The sequence below is a fragment of the Parus major genome, chromosome 9 (assembly GCF_001522545.3).
Source record: "Parus major isolate Abel chromosome 9, Parus_major1.1, whole genome shotgun sequence".
Classification (NCBI taxonomy): domain Eukaryota; kingdom Metazoa; phylum Chordata; class Aves; order Passeriformes; family Paridae; genus Parus; species Parus major.
In genome coordinates, this window is record NC_031778.1 from 12555745 (window position 1) to 12583340 (window position 27596).

At 38.0% G+C, this 27596-nt stretch overlaps 1 protein-coding gene across 3 annotated transcripts; it reads left to right on the plus strand.

The window, feature by feature from the left end:
* The first annotated feature begins 534 nt into the window (after positions 1-534).
* Positions 535-27363, plus strand: AGTR1 (angiotensin II receptor type 1). Of its 3 annotated transcripts, XM_015638235.2 has the most exons (3): positions 535-705; positions 5216-5333; positions 19052-27363. In XM_015638235.2, exon 3 carries the CDS (start codon positions 19105-19107, stop codon positions 20182-20184), a length of 1080 nt encoding a protein of 359 aa, XP_015493721.1. In that variant the 5' UTR covers positions 535-705; positions 5216-5333; positions 19052-19104; the 3' UTR covers positions 20185-27363. The 3 variants fall into 3 exon arrangements, with proteins under 3 accessions (XP_015493721.1, XP_015493722.1, XP_015493718.1); XM_015638236.2 differs by lacking the exon at positions 5216-5333; XM_015638232.1 differs by lacking the exon at positions 535-705 and having other exon boundaries at positions 715-5333.
* Positions 27364-27596: the final 233 nt, after the last annotated feature.

Genomic DNA, 27596 nt, shown 5'->3' on the forward strand with positions numbered 1-27596 from the left:
TTCCAGATTTATTATGGCAATTATACATTTAACTTCGTTAGTGACGATCAGAACATTTCAGTTTTGTTCACTGGCGGCACGGCGGAGTCTTTGAGAAACTGGGAATGTTTGTACATCACTCGCGACCCCTCCCCCTGAAAGTTGGAGGCAAAGGCAAGGAAGGGGCCCTTCATGCGCATCCCTCGCCCCATGCCCGCAGCCTGCGCCGCGCTGGCGGCCGCACTTCCCGCAGCGATCCCGCCTGCCCAGTGCTGATCCTGCCCGCCTGCCCAGTGCTGATCCTGCCCTCCTGCCCAGCGCCTGCCCTGCTGCGCAGCGCCTGCTCCCCCGTCCCGCCCGGGCCCCGCGGGCACACCGCACTGCCGGCCCGCTCCGCAGCCACGGCGGGCGGGGACGGGCGGGGAAGGAGGGGAAATGGGAGGGAGCCGGGTCAGCGGGGTCCGTCCCGGGAGATGGGTGGGGAGAGGCAGCGGGCGAGCTGGGCTGTGCCGCAACGCCCCTCGCTATAAACGGAGGGGCCGCGCCGGAGCGGCAGGAGCAGCGCGGCCGGCACGGAGCGCCCCCGGAGCGCAGCCCAGCCCGGTCCATCCCGGTCCATCCCAGCTCAGCCCGGTCCAGCCCAGCCCGGTCCAGCCCAGCCCAGCCCAGCCCAACCCGGTGCGCTCCGAGCGCCGCCGGGGCTCAGCCACCCCCGCTCGGATCCAGGTAAGCGCGTCCCGGCCGGGCCCCTTCGGCCAGGGGCAGCCACAGCGTTTGCGAGCGCGGCACAGCCTCATGCGGAATTTATGCTTGGCTTAGACGGAGTTGGCACGGGAAGGCTCCGTCCCGGACGAAGCGGAGCCACTTAATCCCCCGTGCTCTGGCTTGCCCTGTGAGGCCCGCTCCCTAAACCCGCTCCACATAATTATTTTAGAGAGGACTAAGTGCCCCACAAACTCCAAACCCTGCCGCGTGTGAGCTCTCGAGTCTTGTCAACAGTTCGAAGAGAAAGCAAGGGCGCCCTTTGGCAGGAGACAGCCTCGGAGCAGTAACTCCACCGCACCATCAAGGCTCATCCCAACATCCTGCAAGACGTAGCCCTGTCACCTCTGCTAAGGATCAGATGAGCAATTAAATTTTTACTGCTGTGCTAAGCTCACGATAGAAGTTAATCAAACACCACAAGTGATGCTCTTGATTTCTGAGCTGTGCAAACAGTTCCTCAGTATGGAAGGCAATGCAACTTCACCAGTTCGCAAAATTTGGTTTAATCAGAATTTCGTAGCATACACTCTGCATAACCAGATCTATCCTTTTTCTACAGAGCAGGAATTGGACAACCAGAGATTAACTTTAGTTAGTAAAGTTAAAATGCCTCCCTGCCTTTTTTTCTTTTTTTTTCCCAGACAATTTCTAAACTTCTCCTGGACCCACACCAGACTAGAGTCTTTCAACAAGTTCAGATGAAGTCCTGCATTTACTGTACTTCCCCTCTCCATGCATCAAAACACTTTATGTTACCAGTTACTTACAAATACAAGCTCTATATTTTTCTAATTCAACTGGTGTATCAGTAAGTAAGTCAGGTTGTGATGTGTACAAGCAGTAAAATTGCAGTATTCATTTACACCTATTTCTGGAAAATCCCTAGAATTAATGAGCTGTATGGCAATAAGGGACAGCAGGATTCTGCCCAGAGCATGCTGCAGTTCACTGTAAATTTCCATCACTTCCAAAAGTAGCAGCACTCATTTAGATTGTGTTGTGCTGCATAGCATGGGACAAGGTAGTAAATTGGCTCAGTAAAATCACAGGATGAGTGTATAAAGGGGGATTTTTTTATATAGGGAAGCCTCTTCTCTTGTCACTTCCATGAACCCTCAGCACTAACATGATTAGTTTCATCTGAATAGGAGGATTAAGTATGGCCTGAAGCAGGTAATTACCATGATGATGTAGAAAGGCTTTTTTAGGTCTGTTTTGGTGTCAGACAAATGTTTCATACTCCTGACTATGGCAGACCGTTTTGCTTGTTGCCACCATAATCTTTTAAATTACAGAATCTTTCAAAAATATTAAGTGCCTACAAATTCAGCTTTTGCTCATGTATTAAGAGTTTAAAATATATGCTTTTCCAGCAGGAACATGGTATTGCTGCACATTTTTCCACTCTACAACTTGAACTACATAGCAGAGAAAAATCAGTTGTGATTATTGTGTGCTTCCTAGTTCGTTGTTGAACTGAGAAAGCAAAGCGACCCTGTACAATTAAGAGAACTGACATTTATCATTAAATTTGAATATAGCTGGTTTCATTTTTACTCTTACTTTTGTCATAGTAATAGATGGAAACAGAGAATTTTTGCACTGGGGGAGAGCAGAAGTGTGCTCATTTTCTATGGTGTAAGGTGTCCTGCCTTCCTCCTTTGAAACAGTATTTTCTTGGGCGGACAGCCTGTGCAAACTGCAGCTAGAAGGTACTGGTTTAAAAGGCAGCAAATACCAGCCTGAAGTGTCAGTACCCACAGCACTGCAGAAGTGAGGAGAGTGCTGCCGTTACCTTTCAGATATCACAGCTCAACAACTTGCTTTTTACAGTCCTCTTGGAACAAGATGAATGATGGTATTTGTATATCCTGCATAATGTTATATTTAATTGTATTATGTTTTGGAAAATATATTTAATTTCACTCTTTGTCATACTATAAAAACAGAGGCAGATGCAGAATGTAAACATGGTGATTTATTTACACTTTCTAGAAATGTATGGACCGACATGGCAATGTGTCAGAGTTAATGCTCATTTAAAATAGGGATAATGGGCACTAACTGCGTTTTTCTACTCCTAAATTTTCTCCTCTGTAGTAATTTTATCCTCCATGTTTGTTATATAGGTAGTTCTTTTCTCTGGTACTGCCCATTGTTGAGCACAGTAATTAATATGGTAATTTAAAATTACATAAATTACAATACCTCATTACAATGTCCTAATTAAAATCTTGTTTATACAAAAGCATAGTATTCGTTTAAACCATTTTAAGCAGTCACAAATTACTCCTATTTGCACACTACCTCTCTTATTTCTCTGGAACTTCTTGCGTTCCAGAAGTTATTAATGTCGCCAGTAGTATTCATAAGCTCACCCTTGCAGGGTCACCAAATTCTAGGGGTCTTAATCACACTCCAAGAAGCATAAAATTGTTTGAGTGGTTGGCATGTTCTCTGCATCTCAAATATCCTATTGTACTTTGGTGACTTCATAAAAGGTCATATTCATCTTGATGTAGATCCAGAACATGGATATTTATGCATTAATTTAATCAAATACTACATCTGACTTACATTACATGATTAATCTTGTACATTTTTTAAACTGAATTTAATGGTTTTCTTCTAGGAGACTACCTCAGTAAGAGGAAAGATCAACTAAAATTGAATTTGGATATGTTGTATCTAAAGCTGAGCTGGGGAGATCGGTTATCAAGATTCATTGGCCTACAAGTAGATCTGCTTGGGCTTTATATTGGATGCATGAAAACAGGAGGACAAATGGCCAGGTCAGGAAGGGTGGTAGACAGCACAGCAAAATATTTCCCTCACCTATTTTGGATAGTAATGCAGGCAGCACAGCAATCATCATCTCTCTCCAGAAGGAGAAGCATAAACTTAGAATCTTTTCAGAGCATGGTGAGATTAGGAGCTCACAGCTGGGAGGGTTGGGTGAAGGTATAGCCTGGCCACTACAGGCCCACATCAGCTGCTTGTCTTGTGGGCTCTATTGCATGTTTAGCTAAACCTCTAGCCTTTGGGTAATCTTGGCTCAGTTTTCAAGCCTTATCCAGTTCACTGCTGCTGTTTGTTCCTCCTGCTCTCAGCTGTACAACAATTCCATCAGAAATGCAGTGACATAGATAATGTGTTCATCTCAAAAATCAAATAGGAATTTTTCAGTATTCTTGGATGGCAGTTCACATTTTTGTACAGTTCATCCTAAAGGTGATTATGGTGTTTTTAAGTCAGCCTCTGCATTTTAGGATCAGGTTTGAGAAGGTAAAATGGCAGAATTTTACAAAGAAACATTTTTAGAAATCTCATGGAATTTTGAAAACAGGATTAAAAAATATGGATCACTTTTGAAGAGAGAGGAAAATAGAGGAAAAAATTACATCATTCTTTTCACTATTGTAGGGTTAGTTTCCACAACACCAACAGGAATAAAGAGGTTGCTACTGCTGAGCGTTGAACCTGACCCACTTACATTGAATTAACTTTGCATAAAAGTTAAAATTTTTGCATGTAAGTACAAGGTGAGTTCAAATGCATTGGAGAGTTTGAGTAGGTGGCAATCTAATGTACACTTTGAGTTTCAAGATGCATAGAGCTCATCCATGAAGCTGAAATTCTGCAGCCTGAAGAACAGAACGGCTACAGAACTATTTCAGTGCAATTGTGGCTGTATGTAAGAAAGTTACTAATCACAGTATCATTTTCTGTCTCTTCCTTCTGATCCCAAACACCCTTGCAGTGAAGAGAAAGCCAGTAATCTTTTGCTAATGACAGTCTTTTTTTCCATTCCCTTTCCATCAACAAATTTGTCTCTTAGGATCACTTTTACTAACAGACAGTCATTCTACTCAGAGCACTCATTCCATGTTCTGTACCATTTTCTAAAATGGATCCTTTGCCAACAAAAGAAAACAAAAAAACATTAAAATTGACAGATGTACCCTAGAAGAATCTTTGTCACTTTGGAACATTTTGGGGAATTTAACAATTTGACAAACAATTTATGATACTCATACTTAACATTTTTTTACCCCAGCTGTAACAAACAAATGCAGAGAGGTTATCTTGACTGTAAGTCCTAACAGCTGTGATTGAGACAAAGCACATATGAAATAAAATTGCTGGTCTAATAATTTTTGGTCTTATCTTCAGATAAATGATGGATTATACTAAAATTACTTTGAGCTTTCAAGTGAATTGCAAAAAAGGATAGGAAAATATCATGTGCCAAATGACATGCTGTTAGTATTCTCTGCTGCACCATCATGTGAAAGAACTACACATTTTGGCCTTTAGTCAGGTGTCTTTTACAATTTTCATTCCATTTGTGTTTTGTTTGATAGCAAAACTGTCCAGGTATTCACTATATAACAAGGCTAGCTAGAATGCTTGGTTACTATTTGTGGTGTTTATCTCCTTTTATTGTAGCTGAGTAGCATTTCTCCTGTAGGCACAGAAAACGGGTAATAACCGAAGACGGCCTCACAGCAGGAAAGTGAGATCAGATTGGCAATGCAGCAGTAAGTGGCATGATTGAAGACAAGACAAAAAGCAGGCTACAGCAAAAGGTAACTGGCAATATCTAAAGAAACTAGTACTGAATTTGGGCAAGGTCAATATTTAGACAGTATTTCACTGCTTGAGGTGAAAGCTATAATTAGGGTTACAGCCAGAACAAAGAATGATTTAACTAAACTCCTAATTTCAGCTAATTCACCTATTCCTTTCTTTACTTCTAGGTCATTCCATTTTGGGAGTTACTGATAGATCCTTGGCTAGTAGAATCCAATAATCAGTAGATGAAGTGTAGGAATAGAAATAGAAATCAAAAGTCAGTGGATTGATTCCTGAATCCACACAGTTTTCAGAAAACAGAGAGGAGACACTGAAGAGGAGTGCTGTGCCTGAGCATTTCTAACTGAGAGGGACACATGCAAATAAGTAAAACATTCCAGAAAACCACTGAACAGCTGTACTTTCATGATGGGGGGCTTACGCAAGGAGAAAAATGCACAAGTTGACTTCTTTAAAAAATGTTCTGTTGGCAGCTGGCCTCCTTTTAACTCTACTTTAGCATCAGCACAGCCTGGCCAGAGCCTTTCCTTGAAGCAGGCAGCACATGATGTACAAAGATGCAGCCTGAGCTAGTTTATTGAGAAACCATTCATGCCCTTCCCAGTCTACGTTTATAGGATGTGTATTGCCTTTTCATCTTTTTCTTAAAGTCCTATTGGTTTTCATCTTTTCTCCTTTCTCCACTCATTCTTGTTGTCCAAGCCTAAATGTTTATACTATTTTACTTCCTTCTCCTGACAAGGGGTAAGTCCGCTACCACTGGAGTTGCTCAGAGTTTGTTTTCTCCATCCTCAGACTCTCTACTTGATGTACAACAGTCAGAAATGGAAGGCATGGGGCAAGAATCAACATGTGTTGTCAAATTGGGACTCTAGTTGTGCTGTCTTTATTGTTTTTCTCTTTTTTTTTAATTATTAGCAGCTTGCCATAATTAGACAATTGCAGTCTTTCTCAAATCAAGTAAAAATATTTCATTTCACATGGTCTTCCTAAAAAAGCACTTCAAAGTAAAAAGATTCAAAATCATTTTACCTTCAAGTACATTTTATGATGCTGTTCCATGTTCTTAAACATAACATCAAAATAGAAATGCCGTGTCAGTAAAGGACTGCCACACATCCAAGGAATTGCATAGTATTTTTCCTAGCACTAAAGTGAAGCTCATTTAGGATCTCTGGGAAGACACAGCACTACCCCTTCTGGGCTTCTGTGCGCTTTTATTTGCTTGAGAACTGAGACTGCACCTGCTTGAGGATGCACTGATTCACAGTATCATAGAGTAGCTCACTCCAGCTGTAACAGCTGCCTTTGTTTTGCTACCTCTGGCTGGTCCTCAGTACCCACAAGGAACATCTCAGGACAGCAAAGACAGTTCACCAATTAATTTTATTTTCAAAATAGAGCAATAAATTTTAACTTGGGGGAAAAAACAGGAAACAAGCTGTACAAATTTGGCAGAACATCTATTTTGGGATCATTCTATTAAGTGTGCCGCCTTCCAGACAAAGCACTAAGGATCATAGTAACTTGTTTTTCCATGGGTGATAATACCTTTCACACTGACATGGATTAAGGTGTCTATGTTTGACCTTTCCTTCTCTTTGATTAACCCCTTAGAAACTCACTAGTTCAATTGACTCATATATTCTCAAATTTTCTTCTAGTCCTCATAATGATCTGCCCTTAAGAGGAGTTTTGTGCAACTGAAAGCACAATTGGGTCTCTATGCTTTCAGTGTTATACCTACCAACAGTTACAATGATACTAACTTCTCTTGGGCTTAGCTACATTACCATTTTAAAAGATTTTTTTTTTTGTCTGAATAAACTCTTGTACTTTGCCAGTTACTCATACTGTTTTCTTTCCTCTCTGCCTTTGGTTCCCTTTTTCTGACCCTAATGAGTGATTCATTAAGAAGCCTCCATGCTGATCTTTTGCTTTTAATCTTTTAACTTTTCCCTCCAGGCTGTTCCTAACATTCTCATTTAGGGAAGAAAAGTCTTTTCTGAGGGGTATTGCCGTTGTGTGATATTTTCCCACTGTAAGGATGTCTAAATTAATTATATAATAAGAAAAGTAATCAAGTGTCTCAGTTAGACACAGTGAACCAAATCCTATTACAGATTGCTGAATTACAAGACAAAGCTTCCTCTGAACTAAGGTGCTGAAATCTAACATTCATTTTCTTGCTCAGAAATCCACAATAGATTGCCTTTGCTTCTTCAGTAAGACAAACACTGTTTTACAGCACTAAGTCAGAAGAAAAAAAGTGTTCAATGGAAGGTTGCTTTCCTCAGAGCTGTAGTACTGACAGGTGGGACGTTACATGGAAATCACTAGCCCTTACACTGGAAATGTAGAGATAAAGCTTTCAGTTTAGCTGGTTTAGTTACCATGACAGACATTGGTTTGTCCATGTTCACATAGAAATGCTGCATCTGCACATGTCTGTGTTTCAGTTCACATCTTCATTACTCAAAGCAAAAGATTCTCTTTCTAACTTTAACCACATTGTTGAAAGGTAACAGGAATGGGATTCATTAAAGGGTTTTAGAGAGGGAAATTCTTTTTAGGCAACACTATTCAACATGAGCTACTGTCAGTCAACTCACCTAATTTTCATTAGATTAGAAAGTGGAACACCTTTGTATGAAGGAGGTCTCTCCATTTCTGGAGTAGAAGCAGAGAATTTTCAGTATTTTCTCTCCTGCTTTCTGATTAGCCATCATTGCAGATGAAGGTAATTGCTCTGCACAATGCCTTTCTAAAGCTTGTTATTCATTAATTTAATATTTGCTTTCTATATTTGAGGGAGATGCAGGGGCCTTGGGTGGGGAGTGGGATGTAAAAATAAAAAGCCTATCCTGCAGAAAGGATTGCATATTGAACCTGTAAAGCTCAAAGGTGCATCAAGGTCCCAGCCTGGTGATTTAGCTCAATGGCAGGAAAATGGCTTTTTAAGGATTAACATACCAGGTCAGGCTTCAACACACATCAAAATGTTGCCATGCACGTCAAAATATTACCGATCTGCCTTACAAATTGAAGTAAATCTATGTAAGCTCTCTGGTGGCACATTTCCTACTGTTTTACAGGAAGGTACAGAAAGGTAGTTCCTTGTCCAGAAAAGTAGAATTAAATTTATTTTTCAGAATTTGTTGCTGATTGCATTAGTATCTCACCTTTAACTAAGGAAAGTTGTTCAGGAGTGTAAATAAACTGCATACATAATGTTCATTTTTGCCTCTGTGTCTTCTGGCTCAGCAGAAGAGTTGCATGACTCTGGGAGAGGGTCAAATGACACTGTGGTCTTTGAATAAAGTAACTACTAACTATAAATAAACTAACTACTGAAAAAGACAAGGAAGCCTCTATCTGGACTAACTGGAAATTCCACAAACTGCTATCACCTCCAACTTTGTCTACAAAATTATTAGCTCTGTCCCCTACCCTTAGAAACATCCTTGCCTAGAGGGAGCCACAGAAACCTAATTAAAACATTATTTTTTGGTACATTTATACTAGTGACACTACTGGTTGTCTTTCACTGTAAAGCTGTAAGACAAAAAAAGAGCAAAGATTAAGAAAAATCCTTTTCTCCCAGAAGCAGGGGATTTGTTTCTTGAGGAAATAGTGGAAGTTTCAGCCATTCTATTCCATTTTCTGTTGTAATCTCTGCCAGCAACAGAAAAGGTTCTGACAGTGATTGCATATTGCTGTGGGCATGTCACTCATGCAGTAACCATTTTATGAAATTATCATTTCCAATTTAAGTGCATGAAGTACCTTTTTCTGCTAAATTATTAAAAACCATTAATATAACCAAGAGATTAGGCTTACGTAAATCTCACTTGTTTTTATCTAGAGGCTGGTAAGCAAGCTCTGTCTTGCAATTATAGCAGTTTATGGAAGTAGCCTTTCTTCCCCCCAAAAGGCCACTCTCCACATGATAGCTCCCTTCTGCTGGACAAGTCTGCTGGACTGACTAAGACTAAGATCTGGACAATGAAACTTAAAAACTCTTTCAGTGTTGGATGCTTTCCAGCTAACATTCCTTCCAACAAGAATAGGAGTGATCAGAAACCAGTGATACTCAAAACAGCACATAAAATGTATTGTAACCCCTTATTAAGCTCTACTTGCTTGATATCATGATAATATAATAGCATTTCTTCTACAAGTTGGGCAGGAGGAACAGTTTTACTGCTATTTTTTGCGTACTGAAGAAGGAGCCCTCAAGCTTCAGTGAAGAGGACTGTGTAACTTGGGACAGATTAATAGATGTATGGAATATCCAGTAATCAAATTGTGATATTTATATATGATCTGAAAGGAGGTGAGATACCTCACTACTTGAACCTGATCTCTGCTGTTAGTGCTGGCCATGATAAGGTATGCTCACAGCAGTGCTTTTTGTTTCAGTATGTTTTTTTTCTTTCTTGCCTCTCCACAGCATTTTTAATGTAAGACTGAAATATAATTCTGGATCAAGGCCAGTTTAAATTCCCTTACTTCTCAGACTGGAGGTGTTCACAATAGAATCTTAAGGTGCATTACATATAGAAGCAATGGAGAAATTTCAGTTGTGGGGTTAGGTATCCAGAAGCTACATTTGTGTAGGATGTGCTGTGCAATGTAATTTAGGGAATAAAAAACAAAACAAAACAAAACCAAAACCAACAAAAACTTTAAGACTTCTTATTCCATGGAACTAAGCTATCTGAAAAGAAACTTAAAATTCATCACATTATTTCACTTGCACTTAACAAACCTGAATTTGATTTCTATCTTTTATTAAAAACAATCACATGGGGCACACTATATTTTATATAGGCAATTCCAACTGCAATAAAGGAAATGTGTTCATTCATTCCTTTACTATCACTCAGAGAAAGTAACCGTGCAGCATGTAACCTTTCACAGCTCAAACTAATATAATTTTTATTCATTCTGGGATTGATGTCTTAATTCTGCTTAATTATTGATTCTTTCAGGTACTTCCAAATACCCTAAAGATACTTCATAACCCGGCATCAAATCTGAAGTTATAAACCTACAGTAAAATGTGTATTCATACTAAAATATTACATTGTGCTGCTGTTCAAAAAACTTCTCATGTCAGTGCTGAAAACCCTAGAAATTCTAGTCCTACATTGTACTGAAATACCTTTATTTTATCTTTCAGTTACTTTCATCTAATGTGCAGTAAATGACATTTTTAGGAGTATGAGGAGATGACATGATCCTGAGAAGACATTAGGTTAGCCTGCTGATTATTCATCACTTCTATCTCCCAGAAAGGCACCAGTCTTCCTTTTTGGTAAAGCTAATGGCCAGAGAAGAGGTGCAAAAACCCATGTTGGATTGGTGATGGTAGTTAGTGCACTCATTTCAAAGTTCGAATATGCCTAAATGTCTTCAGCCTCTTCTACAGAAAGAGAAGATTCTTTACCTTATGTTATAAACAAGAGCAGGACTGCTTCCTGCAATAACAACTCATTTTCATATTTAAAAACTAATTTGTCTATAGGTTTAATAACTTGATAAGGAAAAGAGGATAATCATTTCTGTCAAGACAGACCAACCAAGGTGATAGGACACCATGAGAATCCCCTTTCAAACATCATCTTTTCTGAAGCTTAGCATTGTGATGTTTAGTTTCAGAAGTACTGAAATAAACTGTAATCTAGAAATATATTTTACTTTGTTTATTTAATTTCCTTTTCAGTTTTAAGTTACTGCTCTGGGGATAATTTTATATTCATATCCTTAAGGTTATATTATATCTAAGACATATTAAACACCAGAAAGTTAGCAACACATTCATGCAGCCTTGGTCAAAGAAAGAAAACAGATTGTTCTGCTGCTTAAATGGGAAAAAAGATACAAGAAAATCAGTAGAAAAGTCTAAAATATCTAGCATACACTGTCAAGCCAGAGCCAGCAGTGTCTAAAACCACCACCCCACTGATCCTCCACAAGAGATTAAACACACTGCATGTTGACAGTGGTTAATCTTTCAATGTTTTGGAGTCCAGTTCTACATGGATTGAACCCAAGAATGTTTTCTTTACCCTTAACAGCAGAGAAAACAAAATTATGTGTATAAGATGAAGTCAGTGTTTACTTTGAAAATTAAATCTAGAGAATCCTAAAAATGAAACCTATAAACTAAAAGAATTAGACTTACTCTAAACTGAAAGACATTTAACTAGCTCTAGTGAGTGCTCTGTTGATCTGTCAGTTAACAAATTTGTACAAAATTTGTACAAAAAAAGACCTCATAATCATTGCTATGATAGCATTTGCTAAACCACTACATCCTGGTGAGGTTGAGAAACTCCAGTGAAGTTGAGCAATTCTTTCTTGGCATTAACTTATACAAGTAAAATTTTATAGAAGTATGTACATCAGGGCTTCCCAGATTCTGGAAAAAAACAAACAAACCACAAAAAACAAACAAACACGAGTTGGGGATTGATAGTTAGCTTTGTCCAAAGAGCTAGGTAGTAGGAAGAAATACTTCCAGTGTTTCTGGACTCTTTATGTACAGTGTGAGTATATGCAAACAGTCCAAACTTTCCCTGCTGCTGCAGCTGCTCACCTTATAACTGTGACATCATTACACTGTAGACTGCTAAAAAGAGCAGAAAAATTGTCACATCTTACATTGTAGTATATTAGCATTAATGTCAAAAAAATATACTTGAAAGATTTTATTCATCACTCAACCACCACCCCATAAATTAGTGTTTAGAAGTGGCCTTTCACTTACGCCAATTTTTGTCACGTCAATTTCTAACACGAAGGGTAAGTGTAATAATAGATTAGATTTCTTTAGTCTTCATTTTAAATCTGGCCAACTGCTTGCTGATTTTCCATCTCTATATATCACTTCTGTTCTCTCTAAATGCTCCTATTTTTAGCAGCTTAGAGATATAAACATTGTATGCTTATACCCAAACATCCCTTAAGTGCACAGAGATACACTGACGCTGTGTAACCCATTGGACATAAATACAGGACAAGATACTGATTAGTCCAACTCATCAGGCACAGGGCAGTATAGTTTATGTCATTTTTTTGGTTCTAGTTTGCTCATCTACTATTTTTCAATAAAATAAATCTCATTTTGACATAACAGCCCTTCTGCTCTGTCTGAATTAAATACTGTTTGCCCTTCCAGCATTAGGGAACTATTTAGGTAAACACGTAATTTGAAACAGAATAACAGCATCATGCACTGACACTGTCCAAAGAGGTAATGATAAATCCAAGTATATTGGTTAAACTGGGAGTTGGTCGTGGTGAAAAAGTGTTAAATATACTTCTATTTTCAAATTATTAAACTGCTGGAAATTCATAAAATGCACACACCATTTGGATAACACTGTGTAGGCTTGTTACCTTTCAATTTCTAAAAGTCCCTTAAGCTGCTTTAAAAAATAAATAGAAAATAGTAGTTCTGAAGTGTCATTTTCAACAGTGAAAACATCTTCCTTCAAAATTGGCTGATATTTGGAAAAAGAGTTATATGATTAACAACATGTCTAGTTAGATCTAAAATGACCTTAGCTGAATGAGTAGGTGTCACTCTTTTTCTATCTGCATTGCTAAAGTTAAATTTCTTTAAAATATTCTTCTTAATTTGGGTCACAGAGAGTTTAAGTTGAATATGTCTTTGAAAAAAAAAGAAATATCAGAATCTTATTCTAAGTCTTAAAAGTGCAAGAACCGGACTGAAGGTTAGCAAAATTAGGAATGTGCCAGAATAGAGGAAATTAGATAGAAGCTGGTAGATGCTAAAATAAAGTGAAAATAGTTACCTCTGGTACATTAAATTTAAATAAGTACAGGTACAATTATATATGTTTTGTCTTATGTTTTCATCTTAAATAATCTTGAACTAAGTGGATATTCTGAAAATTGATAGCACTTGAGTACAAAACATAGCAATTCCCTTATTTTAAAATAGGAAATACAGACCTCTAGTGGTGAAGATCTATATTGTATGAGTTAAGCTTCAAAGCAATTTAAATGTCACTATGCTTAACTGTGTTACATTCTTTTGCATTTTCCTCCCCCATAATCATTTAAAATCATACACACCCCCAGTTCCACCGTTCAGGCATTCCACATGCATTGATTTTTCCCAGAGGAAAAAGCCTCTTCATCTATCCTTTTTCACATAAATTTTATGACTGAAACTGAATAGTTGAAAGATACTTGGGGAGTGAAGGGAAAATTAATGAGAGTAGTCCATGAGAACAAACAGAAGATAGATGTTAATTCTTCTCAGAATAAGCTATAAAGCCATCCTACAGAAGGACAGGCTCCTTTGAAGTGTGGCAGAGGAAATAAATACAGAGAAGTTCTTACAGAGAAGGTCAGAGTACATAAACAGTTCACATTTGCAAGGTAACAAGAACTGTTCTGCTAGCACAAAAAAAAAAGTAATAACCAGTTTAGGTTTTGATGTTATAGAGAATCAGATCCTGAAAGGATCACAGGCAGTTTATTTTCCAGCTATATAGAGCCAGCACAAGTGAAGCAGACCAGCTTGAGCTCTTGCAAGGGGAAGGCACAAAGAACCCACAGATAGGTTAGAGCATTAAAAAGATACATACTTTTAAATAAATAAAGCAAACATCATAAAATTAACAGCAATTTCAATGGACTGGCTGTTGCCTCAGTTGCACAGTTATTGAAAGGAAATAGGCAAAGGCCAGTACAAGGTCCTGCAAGTTCTGTTTGTTCTGATGTCAGACCACCTCCTGATCCAAAATTGCAGAGCAGCAGCCAGCTTGACAGCTGCAAAAACACATCTGCTGAGTTTTGCTTTGTGTTCTTGGTGTTCATGAGCTGATGTACAGACAGTGTCTGGTGCTGTACTACCTATCACAGTTCCTTTTCATTAGTATTTTGATTTATTTACCACCACAAAGTCAGATGCTGACATCTATAGAAGGTATCGGCAGTGATGACAAGAGCCCAGCGTAATGGCACCACAGTTTGAATCATGTACCCTTGTTTGTATTTCTCTTCCCTTCACAATTAATCAACTCTGAATTAAAGCCATCAGTGGGAAATACAGACTGTTAGAACTAGCTGAAGAAATAAGAGCTAGGAGAAAGGTCTATGGCTTCACAATGGTACTGCTCAGGAACTCCAGGAAAGCAGAGAGGGTGCTGAAGTGTGCATGTGAAATAGAAGTAGCTCTATTCACTAAGGCCAAGAGGATAGAAAGGTTTACTCTGTTGGATAGAAAAAGACCCTAAAAGCCTTTGCAATAAAGCATATGTGTCATTGCTTTCTCAGCAATTAGAATAAACTAGGAAAGGGGGGGTCTAAACTCTTAAAATGAAGGAAAGCTTACGCCACCAGAAAGAAATAAATATAGCTAATATACTGAACATACTGCTCCAAACATTTTTCATTCTCTTTTCTATCTGTGCAAAAATTTTACATAAAAATAGAATGCAGTATCCTCTTAAACAAGGAACTATCTTCCCATTTGTAAGAAAAACAAATAAGCCACCCACTGTCAGAAGAAGGAAAGTGCACATTACCTAGTGATAAGGTGGCTGAGCTGTGGCAGGATTGGTCAGCCTGAGTTTACTTAGTCTTTGTCAAAGCAAATATTAAGTACATTTTTGTTCAAAATCTGACTTGTGACACCTGCTTACCTATTTTTAGCTGATGAAGTTCTCACAGAAAGCAACAGTCGCTGCCATCTTACCTTTCAGTAGGCAAAGTGCTGTTTACCTTGCATGAGCCTGGCATTCCTTGTTTCCACAAGCAGTTTAATTAGGATGCATGTTCACCCAACAGAAGCAATGAATAGAGCAGTAAATAATAGTTGGTTGAGCAGTCTGAAGCATTTCATTATCAGTGACTTATTGTAATAATTGTAGTTTAAAAAGATAAAAGGTCAAACAGGACAGTACCTCAGAACAGGGGCTTGCTGCTCACCAGATAATTTGTTTGAGATTGATGCCACTACACCATTCATAGTCACAATTCAATCCTGTTAGAAAAAGCTCATTGTGTATCAGCCTTAAAATGATCCAATTATCATTATGTTAACACAGGTCATTTGAGATGCTTTACATGGAATTATCAATGTGCAAAACTTCAATAGATTAATTTAATTGGCCAGTGGTTTAACCTGCTCTGTTGAATTCTGGCAGCATAAAGCTGTATCAGCCATCTAATTCTGTAGTATTTTTAAAGAATCTGCAGTTCCTCCTGTGCAGAAGTATCTGCTTTGCATGTGTCCAGCCATGATCCTGGGACAAGCAGATGAACTGTGGCTAGTGAGAATAACAGGAAAAACTGAAGGTGGTAGGGGAAAGAAATCATTGCCTGTTGAGTTCACACTGCAGTGGAAACCCTCTATCACTACTCAGCACAGCCACGCTTCCAAAAAAAATCTCCAATTTTGAAGCTTTTCCTAATGCTCTGAAGTTACAGTTGTGCTCAAGGAAGCAGATCCACCTGAAGCTAGTTCTGAAACTTTAGAATTACCAGGAAATTTAAAAATTCCATTCGGGATTAGCAGTGCCTTCCTTAGCGTGCTTCATATGTGTGGCTCCTATGAGGTTCATTCGCACAGCAACATTCAGACTGTTTTCAGATACCCAGATGGCAATCCATTTGTGTTTACCCAAAAGCAGCCACATTACATATTTCTGCTTCCTTGTACCTTACTGAAAATATTGATGGATTTATTTATTGATTGTAATCCTTAGTATAATTTAAAACTGATATAGTACCAGACACATCATTTGAACAATCCCACTGACTTCAATGTTACACCAAAACGTTTTAACTCTAAAAGGATTATACAGTCTTACAGAGAGGTACATTGAGGTATAATACTATTTCTTGACAAAATTCCTGATTATTCATGGGAATTGTTCTTCTTTTTTTTATTTCCCAAGCACTCTAGAATATGCTCAGGGAATTCAATACCACAGAGTGCTAGACAATTATTCCCAACTGAATTATTTTTTGTTTATTTTAACACATTTCTGAAAATGTAATAGAATCACTGTTACTCTTCCTTGAAAGAACATATGCTATTAATTAGCATCAGCCAAAACTACTGACATTAAACAGTACAGGTCACCATGTGGGTAGAAAAGGGAAATTGGAAACAAAACAACACAACACAGTACACTGAAGGAGTGTGTGAGAAGACCATGGGAAAATTTCCTTGGCATCTACCATAGCACAAAATCAACCACACCAAAAGGGAATGATCACCCTCAGCTGCATTTGCCTTAGATGATGAATCTGTCACTGAGTAAACACAAAGATAAATTGTACCAGGCACTGTTTAATCTTGTCACTGAGAAGGGCCTTGCCCAGCTTGACTGGGCCTGATACACATTATTGCCAGTCAAACTTGCACAGGTGATCTCCTGAGCAGCAGCTTCACTACAGATTCTTACTGCAAAGTTCTGGGCTGTAATTTTAGCGGCTATATAAGGAAGCAAAGACTGTAAGTGAAATTGCAGCACCAGCCTATAGCTGGGACAGGGTAATGTTGCCAGACCTTGATGTTGCAGGACATATCAGTTACTGTCAAAGTTACTTTCATAACCAAGGGATGAGATAAAAGGATTTATCTTGAAATATTTTTATTGTGGATTCTCTGTCCCAGGGATAGGCTGACCTTCCACAGGGCCAAGCACCTTGTATTTTAGATCAGGCACAATTTGAAAGCCAGGTTTTGCTCAGGATGTACTAGAGTATCACATGTGATCAGAATGGTGAACCTTTCTTTGTGTTAGCTCTATTTGCTTGACTTTTTTATTTCTCAAACATAGCAAAAATAGTCGATGTCATTTTGAGACATCTATGCCAACTGACACAACAACAGAATGAATTGAAGAAGACTGGGAAGTGTTGCATGGCACATCTTGACCAAGTGTCTATTAGTTGCATTTTATTAGATATTCTAAACTTGATAGAATTATCAAGAACCTAAATCTTGACATTACTGTGCTAATTAATTGTAGAAATTCATTAGGTTATTAATGCAAACATATGCTACAGATGAGCTAAGACAGAGAAATAACAAGTCTTCAAAACACTAAGAGCCAAAGGGTAACCTTACTCACAAGATGTTGCCTGCAACCTCTTGTGTTCTGGGTTCAGTTCCTGGCTCCTTCAGACTTCCTGTGTGGGCTTTGCTGAAACAAATCTGTGCCTCACTTCCCTGTTAAAAACACAATCATTTGTAAAAAGATTTGTCTTCCAATAAGAGCAAGTCAAACACTAAACTCAGTGGTATTCCGCACTTAAAAGGAACATCAGGTGCTGAGCCTCTCAAATAAGGAGCAGCCACATCTGTAGCAACACAGCTGGTGTGTCTGTAATGATGGGCATCTCTGCTTTCTGAATGCATCTGTACTGCCCAGGGTCTTAGGGTGGATCTTACACTTATAAAGTTTTTTTGCTGTTTGGGGTTTGCTTTGTTTTGTTTTTGAAGCCAAAGTATTTCAGTTAATCTTTATTTTTAGCATCATGATTTGGGTTTGGCTTATAGCTGTCAGGATCCTGCAAACAGTGATAAACACTACTCTGCAATAATAGCTGTTTATTTATTTTATTTTTTTTTAAACATCCGTTATTTTTCAGGGAAGGCTATCTGGTTTTAGACTCTGGAAGGTAATGAATATCAGAGCCACTTACACTGTATTACCTGCTTTCTAAAGTAAGCACTCATTAATAAGGAAATTATTTTTGCAGAACACACAGGCCCTGGCAAACCAAACAGGCGCCCTTTAAAGGAGATTTCATACCTTTCCGGAGTACTTAATATGATCCAGAAATACAACTTCAATTCTTGGATACATAAATTTTGTCAGCAACTGAAAAAGTAGTATGTCCCCCCTTTCACCCTTCTTAAACTCTTGGTACAGTTATTAATGTGCAACAGATCAGGACATGACTGGATTTTCACAGATTCTTTTTCCCTCACCAGTAGTTAAATACCATAGTTCCAAGCCAGATGGGGAGCTAAGTAACCTCTGAATATTTAAGGTATCTGTGGTAGAACAGAATATTAGGTTGTGTTTTCATCTTACTCTGTGATGTGAAAATTTCCTCAAGGATTAAATTCAATATATAGAAAAAAAATTCTAGTGATTAATCTAAGAGATATAAATGAGTACCTAATCTAAAGTAACCTATTTTCTTAATTCATTGCAGTTTGTATTTACATACTTTATTACTCTGAATACTTATTAGTATTCAGAGTGCTTAAGTTTAGTTTCTGAGATATCTGAATAACTTACCTCATTAAATATGTCACCTATTTATGGAAAGAAAATAATCTAAAGACTCCACTGAATTTATAGTTCTCTGCTATTTACAGTCTCTCTTATTATTTTTGACATATGTTTGCTAACCAGTATTATTTTAAATTAGAAATTTGTTCATTGAAAGAGGTTTTTAAGATTTCATTTATGTTAAAAATAATCTAAAAATGTTCAGCCAACTCCTAACATTCTTACCTGTTTTACGCTGCAGAGTCCATATTAAAATAGGAATTGGTTGATAAAACACTTGAAGATGGCTTATTTTAAAATTCAAAGACACATTGTGTTAGACTTGACAGAAGACTTGACATTCAGTTGGGAATTGTTAAAAATTAAATCCCTCTCACAAATACTCTTTCCTTCATCTTTTCCTCTCCTAGGTGTGAGCTTCATATTTTCTCCCTGAAACAAGGTTATAGCTGAAGAGTTCAAGATGATACCAAATTACTCTACTGAAGAAACTGTTAAAAGAATCCACGTGGACTGTCCTGTTTCAGGAAGGCACAGCTACATCTACATTATGGTGCCAACCGTTTACAGCATCATCTTTATCATAGGCATATTCGGGAACAGTCTGGTCGTTATTGTCATTTACTGCTACATGAAATTAAAAACAGTAGCCAGCATCTTTCTTCTCAACCTGGCCCTGGCTGACTTGTGTTTTTTGATAACTCTGCCCCTCTGGGCTGCCTACACGGCCATGGAGTACCAGTGGCCTTTCGGCAACTGTTTGTGCAAGTTGGCCTCGGCAGGGATAAGTTTCAACCTGTACGCCAGCGTGTTCCTGCTCACCTGCCTGAGCATCGACCGCTACCTGGCCATCGTGCACCCGGTGCAGTCGCGCATCCGCCGGACCATGTTTGTAGCCCGAGTAACCTGCATCGCCATCTGGCTGCTCGCCGGCGTGGCCAGCCTGCCCGTCATCATTCACCGCAACATATTCTTTGCTGAGAATTTGAACATGACGGTCTGTGGCTTTCGCTATGAAAGCAATAACACGACGCTCCGGGTCGGGCTAGGTTTATCCAAGAACTTGCTGGGCTTTTTGATTCCTTTTCTAATCATATTAACAAGCTACACCTTAATTTGGAAGACACTGAAGAAGGCATATCAAATTCAAAAAAATAAGACTAGAAATGATGATATTTTTAAGATGATTGTGGCAATTGTGTTTTTCTTTTTCTTTTCCTGGATTCCTCATCAAGTGTTCACTTTTCTGGATGTGTTGATTCAATTACATGTAATAACAGATTGCAAAATCACCGATATTGTGGATACAGCTATGCCCTTCACTATTTGTATCGCTTACTTTAACAACTGCCTGAATCCTTTTTTTTACGTTTTTTTTGGAAAAAACTTTAAAAAATACTTCCTTCAGCTAATAAAATACATCCCACCAAATGTCAGCACACATCCAAGCCTAACAACAAAAATGAGCTCCCTCTCCTATCGGCCACCGGAAAATATCCGCTTGCACACTAAAAAGACTGCTGGGCCTTTCGACACCAATTGAGGCGTTTTGCACAGTTCTTCTTTTGAACAACCTTGTGTGCGAAGCAGCAAGAACAACAAGATTCATCTGCGGTCCTGAACATCGCAGCTCATTCCAGCAACACTGGATCACCTCCGAGAAATCATACTGTAAAGAGTCCGCAGTGGCCTTTCAGCTTACATTGCAAAGAGGACTGATTCGTTTTCATTTTGTTCTCCTTTACTGAAAGCAGCGTAAGTGTTGGACAGGCATGTCAGAGTTCCTGCCAGCATCCCACCGTCCGCTTGGAGCTACGAAGGAAGGGGAGGGCAAACTCCTAACTTAAGTTCACAGGTGTTTCAAAAGGAAAAGCTTGTGTAAATAACATGAAATACAAAGAACTTGATTTGCATATATGTGAGCTATTCTGTTGAAGGAGTGGAGCTTTGTTTCTTGTTTTGTTGGTGTTTTTTTTTAATGACATAAATGTCTTATAATCATATTTATAATATATTTTCAAATATATGTTATATATAGAGGCCCAATTTTAAACTCAAATGGAAATTTAAGGTTCTCGAAATTGGTCTTATTCTGATTTATGCTACTATTTTTTTTAATGGCAATTTTTTCATAATAATATATGCAATAAAATGCAGATTTATTTATTAAATATAGAATAAATATATTTTTAGATTTATATTCCTACTCATACATTTCAAACATTGCTTCAGAAATGTACATTATATTTATATTCCAGTGGGTATTTTTATAGTAGTTAAAAAAAATACCATATATGAGCACACAGAAATGGGGTTCACTCAGCCTTTCCTCAAGATAAGCCACCCTGACTTCGAAGAACTTTACATACAGAGGGAGTTGACTCCATACTCTGTATGACTAAAAGTAAAATTCTGTATTTGAAAACATGAGTTCTAGGAAAGAGGTGACCAGAAAACTTCAAGCTATTTGTCTGTTATAACCAGGACACTCAATGAAAGAAGTTACCAATTAATCAAATCCACTTAGTTTTTCAAATTCCTGCACATTCAGTAAACTCATATACTGATAAGCAAAAATTTGACAATGCTTATGTATCAGTTTAATTAATAATATTTTTAGTCCCATCACAAAACATCTGAGATCAAACTTTACTCTTGGCTTTTACAGAATTTCTCTCCATTTATATGAAATTATGCCCAGGGTATTTGCTCCCTGTAGAACATTTCATTATTTATATTGAACAAATTCAGATTTATACTAGCATAAATCAGAACTAAAATCTGGCTCAAACTCTCAATGCAAATCAAGAGGAAAGGTGATAAGTACTGTAAGAAGTTTCCACCAATTATATCCTCATATGTGTCCTTTTTACCTCAAATAATGAGCTTCAGATAATATTTATGTTTGATTCACACCCATTTATTGTCCTCAAAAATAACTGAGTTCATAAGTACTTTTTGAGATTACAAAACGTAAGGAAAAATCAAAAACTTTACATGTATCATGTAGAAAACTACATACCCCTTAAGAATTTGCAGTATTTGTAGTCTTCAAAATCTTATGTCTAATGTGGCTTTGTCTCAAGTAGTGAGTGGTTGGATTATCCATATTTTCTGATGATCAAAATCAAAACCTAGCAAAACAGTTATTTCTGTAGTTTAATACTTTTTAAGGAAAAAATGAGGCTATAACCAGGTCTAGAAATTTTCCTAGTCTTTCATTCACTTATACTAAAGAAAGTTTTTTTCAATTTTGCCTTTGTTCTTCCAGCTGCAAAAATGGGAACGTGTCTACTCATATACATCATAAGGCGCTGTGACAGGTCACAACTTCTAAAGCTGTATGTTACAAAAAATCTCCTTCATTTTAAGTTAATTTAATTGCAAGCTAGTGCCTCAGCATTTGAAGCCTGAACATCATTTAACTGTGTCATAAATTTAAAGACATATTTAAATTGTTATACTGAATATTTTCTGTTTAGTTTATATCCTTACATGTGAGACAGACATTTGTTTAAACTGAATATGGCAATAACCCCATGCATTATCACTAGCACCCAGAACAGGACCTGTGCCCCAGCACTCTCTAAGTTGACAAAGGACTGGCAGAGATTGCCATTTATCTGTATATTTTGTTCATAGACACACATGCACGTGCTGAGCTGCATCAGGAGCTTGCCCTGGCAGAAGAATCTCTGTACAGCCCTAATTCTGCGTGCTGTGCTTGCCACCTGCTGGATGCAGCCACAAATTTGCTTTACATCTCAGAAGCTGTTACAGGAAGAAACATCTACACTTCCCTGTCACCTGAAGGATCTGAAGATACTCACCTGTGGCAAAACTCCTGCATAAATAAAACACAGACTTGTCCATCTGGGAGGCCAGTAACTTCCTTGGCAGGGTCTAAGCAAGCATTTCCTCATCACCTGCTCATCCCTTTGGTCACTGAAATCCAATGTCCCCAGTGACCACAATAGGGAGCACATTTGCAAAACATCAATTGCATTACTACAAGAGCCATCTCAAAGAGAAGACGTAAAAATCAAAGCCATTGGTTACTGATCATTTCATGCCAGATCCTGCACTTTTAAGAGGCTATGTATCCTAAGCTGCTGGGCTTATCTGCATCTGCCATGTGAAAAAGCAGGAGCATGAGCATTCAGCTGTGTAACTGAAGGAAACGTAGGAGGGGATTGCACCTGGTGGGCTCTGAGGGCAGCACTGGCCGTGAATGGATAGGCAAAGAAAGTGGAGGGGAAAGCTTTCCTAAATGATGCAGGGAAATTTTCTTTCTCCTAAGGAGTAAGAAAACAATCATCAGCTGCCAAATATGTTAGCTCCTTAAAAGAAAATAAAACTTCAGCAAATCAGCAGATACTGAAAAGAATCTAGGGATAAAATTCTCTCGCAGCTCTAACTGGGCAGCAGCAGAAAGTAAACCTTTTGGAGCACAGAATTACTGTGTAGAGCCAGATGCTGCAGTTTCACAACACCCCAAGCTGACAGCTAAGGGAAGAGCCCAGGGGAAGGACACCCACACCACTTCTATCATGTATCTGCAGCCAAGGTGCTGAGAAACACATTATTGCTGAGCCTTACACTGCCCTGCCCCCCTGCAGGCTGGAGACCTGTGCATGAGGCAGGCAGAGCACAGGTGGGGCAGAGGGGACAGTCTGGCCTTTGCTGGGGACCCTTGGCCATGTGGTCTCTACTGAGGGGCAGGTGGAGATGGCCAAAGTATCCTTTGGTGCAAGGACCTACCCAGTGCCAACAAAGGAGGGAGTAAGATTTGACTCTGTATGACTGCTATCTTTGAGGAACTTTGGGTTGAGCCCTCTTAATATGAAAAAAAAAATGGCTGTAGATGTTTAAGGACAAAATCCCACTACATAAAGAACACAAAGTTAATTAATATGCAATAAATAGTATGCAATTATTTTTAGGAATATCCACAGTGCTTTTCTTGTGGTGACAAAAGTAAAATACTACAAACTCTTAGTCTGTCCTTGTACTCTCCTGTTGTGAGGAACCCAGGTCAGTACTAATGGGAACAAAATATAACCCTAAGTACAGGCATTACAACCCCTGTTCCACCATAATTTTATTTGTTTGAATGAACACCTTTTTTTTCTGCTGAATAATTACTGAATTACATATTTGACATGTACATGCATAATATTTATTTCTATTTATTGTGCAATAGTACTTTATATGACTCATGTTTTGTGTTCTGCTCCCTACTTGCTTGTCCATTGTATGCCCATCCTAAACCATACTGAGTAATCTATACTGGTTAGCCCAAGTTCCAACAAAACCATTACAGATGCAGTGGGGATTAATCTGTCTTCTTGGCCTAACAATTTCCTCGTATTTACATTGTTCATCAAGAGGGTGCAGAGTAAGCACAAGTCCTTTACTTTACCAGCACTATTATTATTATTGTTTAGGTGATAGCTTCCATTGTCTACTTCAAACTGTGGCATCAGCAGACAATACAGTAAGTTTTCTAGGTTTGGTTTAGTTTTGCTTGAATAGCTTCAGCAAAGGTTTATTTTGATAAACTTGACCTCCTTTTTAAGAATGCAGGTATTCCCAGGGAAATATTTGCTACTGAAATGAGAAACAAATCCTTAGGAGAGGGTGGTTGAAGGCTTAAAACACGGACTTGTTGAACTTGGAAATATTAAGTGTTAAATGTATATATTTATTTTTAGTTTTGCAACACACTGGGAGGAAAAACACATACACACACACGCACACACACACACACACACACAGAGGCACAAAAAGAATTTATCTTTCAGCTTAGTAAAACCTTCCAGAAAGTTTTGAGAGACCCTAAGTTTCTTAATAACATCCTGCTCAGTTTAGAACATGTCAAACCATTTCTGTACCACTCATAAGGTCAGGGCTCCAGCCCTGCTCTTCTGCATTGCTTTATAGGCTTGGCCAGACCCTCATCCCACCAGCTCGTGCAAAGTGAGGGCTGTTCTATCAATCACTGAGAGCACCTCAACAGCGACCTCCCAGCCAAGGCTGAACTAACAAATCCTCAATGTTACAGCCCAGCCGTCACGCTCATTGTCACCAGTGAGCTCTGCAGATGTGACAGGACACTCGAGGGATAGGGACAGATCAGATCGTGTCTGAGAACAGCATTGTGTGATCTTTTCAGTGGACTAGTGCCATGGGATCCAGCTTTGTAGTTGGCAAGTTAGATAACAAAAACTAGGTACTATTTTATTTTCAATATTTTTGTGCAGTTATAATTTGTGACTTGTGGATGTTAAATGTTTCCTATTTCAATAGAGAGAGTTTTATATCATAGAAGTTTAGCTTGATTATGTAACAACTTTATTGTCTGAAGTGTTACTAAAAACATACAGGTCATCAATAAATGTCTTTGTGAAAGTCATCTTCACTTCTGTATTAAGCACCCAAAGCAAAGAGGTCTGTTACTGTGTTATTGTAGGTACTATGCTGTCATCTGTATAACTATATATAGATATATAGATATATATTAGGCAATATCATCCTCATTTCTGTGTAATGCTGTAACATTTTATACCACTATTCCTCATTTCTTTTAACCCCTATCCTAATCCAGTTCTCCCTTAAATATTTGAGATGAACAGGTTGTGTCTGTAATTCACAAAGGAGAGGATACCAGCTAGCTCCAAAATCGGATGTAGAACAGCAGTTCAGTAATTCATTTCTGTATCCTAAAACAAACTAAGCTAATAAAGTTTACTTGGAGTGAAGACTTAGCAAATTGCTAATTTTCCTACATAGAAGTTGGAGTTTGAAGCCAAATTTAGGCTTAACCTTTTAGAAACTAAATTTAATTTCAGGGACAGATTTATTTAGATAACTGTGTTAAATACAGGATCACATTACATTATGAATAATGGCCTTGAACAGGCAGACTCAGGCTGCTTGTAGCTGAGAATTCCATGTAAATATAACCACTTAGAATATAAGCAGTGCCACATCATACTGTGGCTGCAGTGGAAACAGCATCAGGTTCCAGCATAATAAGAAGGGATTGGGGAGGGGAGGAGGAGTTGACAATGAAATGAATGGTAGATTGGATTTTGCCATTTCCAATTTGTATGAAAATACAATAGAATTTAGTCTTGCATATCCATAGTAAACCCCACTTCATACAGTGTCTTACAGTGTCACATGCTGGAAAAACGTGAAAAACAGTTAAAGGTTGGGCCTGTGAAATTTTTTATAGCTTATCTGCTGCATAACTTATTCTCCATGTATATTAGTTATTCCTCAGCTTTGTGTATTGGCAGCTTTATGTACTGGTAGTGTTGTTAGGCTACAATTAAGCAAAGGCCCTGGGGCAGGAGGACAGACAGAGCCATACCTTGGAACTTTATCATGAAGTGACCAGAGGTGAAAAATTGTTAGAATAGGGTGGAAAGCAAAGACAGTTGCTGAACAAATACAACATTATAAAGATAATTAACCCCATTAAATAAAACCATTAAACCCTGCCATTAAATGATTTTTTTAATTATTTTTTAAACCAAAGTCAGACAAATAATGTAAAATAATAAAGCAAAAAGAATAGAAAATGCTGAAAGATAATTTCAATTCCACTTAGAATTACAAAGAATTTCAAGCAAATCCAACTCATATTCTCAAGCAAATGCAAACCTGACCATTTCTGTGAAATTGAATGAATAAACAGAAAAGTTGAAGTTAACATATGTGTGTAAGATACTAGCAGCCACTTTGCTACTACTGACTTTTTTTTTAGAAAAAAAGTTGAATTATGCACTTGAAATTCATCAGATAATTATATGCCTAGGAAAGGGAAACAACATACTGCCTATGGGCTTAGATGAGCTTTACATACATAGAATCCTCCTCCTGCTTAGCTTAGCCTGAATCCTCTTCACGCTTAGTTTATCACATGGTACACAACTACACAAAAAAAAAAAAACCCAAAAGAACTAAACCAGAAAACAAAACAGAAATAAATTGATTTAGTAAAAAATATGTATTACAGTAGTGCTATGCATATTTATTGTTAAATCACCTATGAAACACTAGTCTAAACTTTGCTTTAACAAGCTTATATTAATTTAAGTAATTTTTGAGCTTTTATAAGGATTATGTTTTGAACTGTAAAAAGATCTCCAAGCATGAGAAGAAAGATAGTAAGAAAATAAGATCCAAAGCCCTCTTTCTGTACAGCAGCACCTATAAAGTAAGGCCAGCCATGTGTACAATTTGCAGGATGCCTTTCAAAGGAAGGACATAAATAAATAAGTGCATGTGAAATGTAATGTCACCTGCCAGAGCATTATTAATGTTGAACCTGATTTTTGTGATGTGATTATTCTAGATACAAATGGAAAGCATTAGAAAAGCATACTCTGTATACTAGAATGTACCATACAGTGCCATTTCTACATGTTAAATTCTGAAGAATTATATTCCTGGTATTTTTTTATTTTCTCTGCTTATCTATGATGGATCTCTATACCATTATCTGTAATTTTTACATGAGAGTACACAGCAGATATGCACTGTTCTGTTGAAACAGAAAATACTGCATGTTCAACAGCTTTCTGTCTAACACAACTGCAAAACCAGTACCCTTTTTCACAGAGCCATCTATATCAGACTGGTTGTATTTTGAAATACTGAAAATATTAAAACAATACAAAATAAATGTCAGTTTAACTTATTCTTAACTACATATGTTTAGACTGTTTCTCTCAAGTTTTGTTTCTGATTAACCCTACACGTAACTGCGTTTTTATCTTTAACTCAGCAACATGGAGGAGAACCATGTACAGAGTCTGACATGAACACTTAATTCTAGAAAACATTTATTGGAAAAAATACACTGTACTTACTGCTTAAGCTTAGTAACGTTCTACCAAGGGATGTGCTCCTACAATTCTTTTCATGAGGGATTCATTAATAACG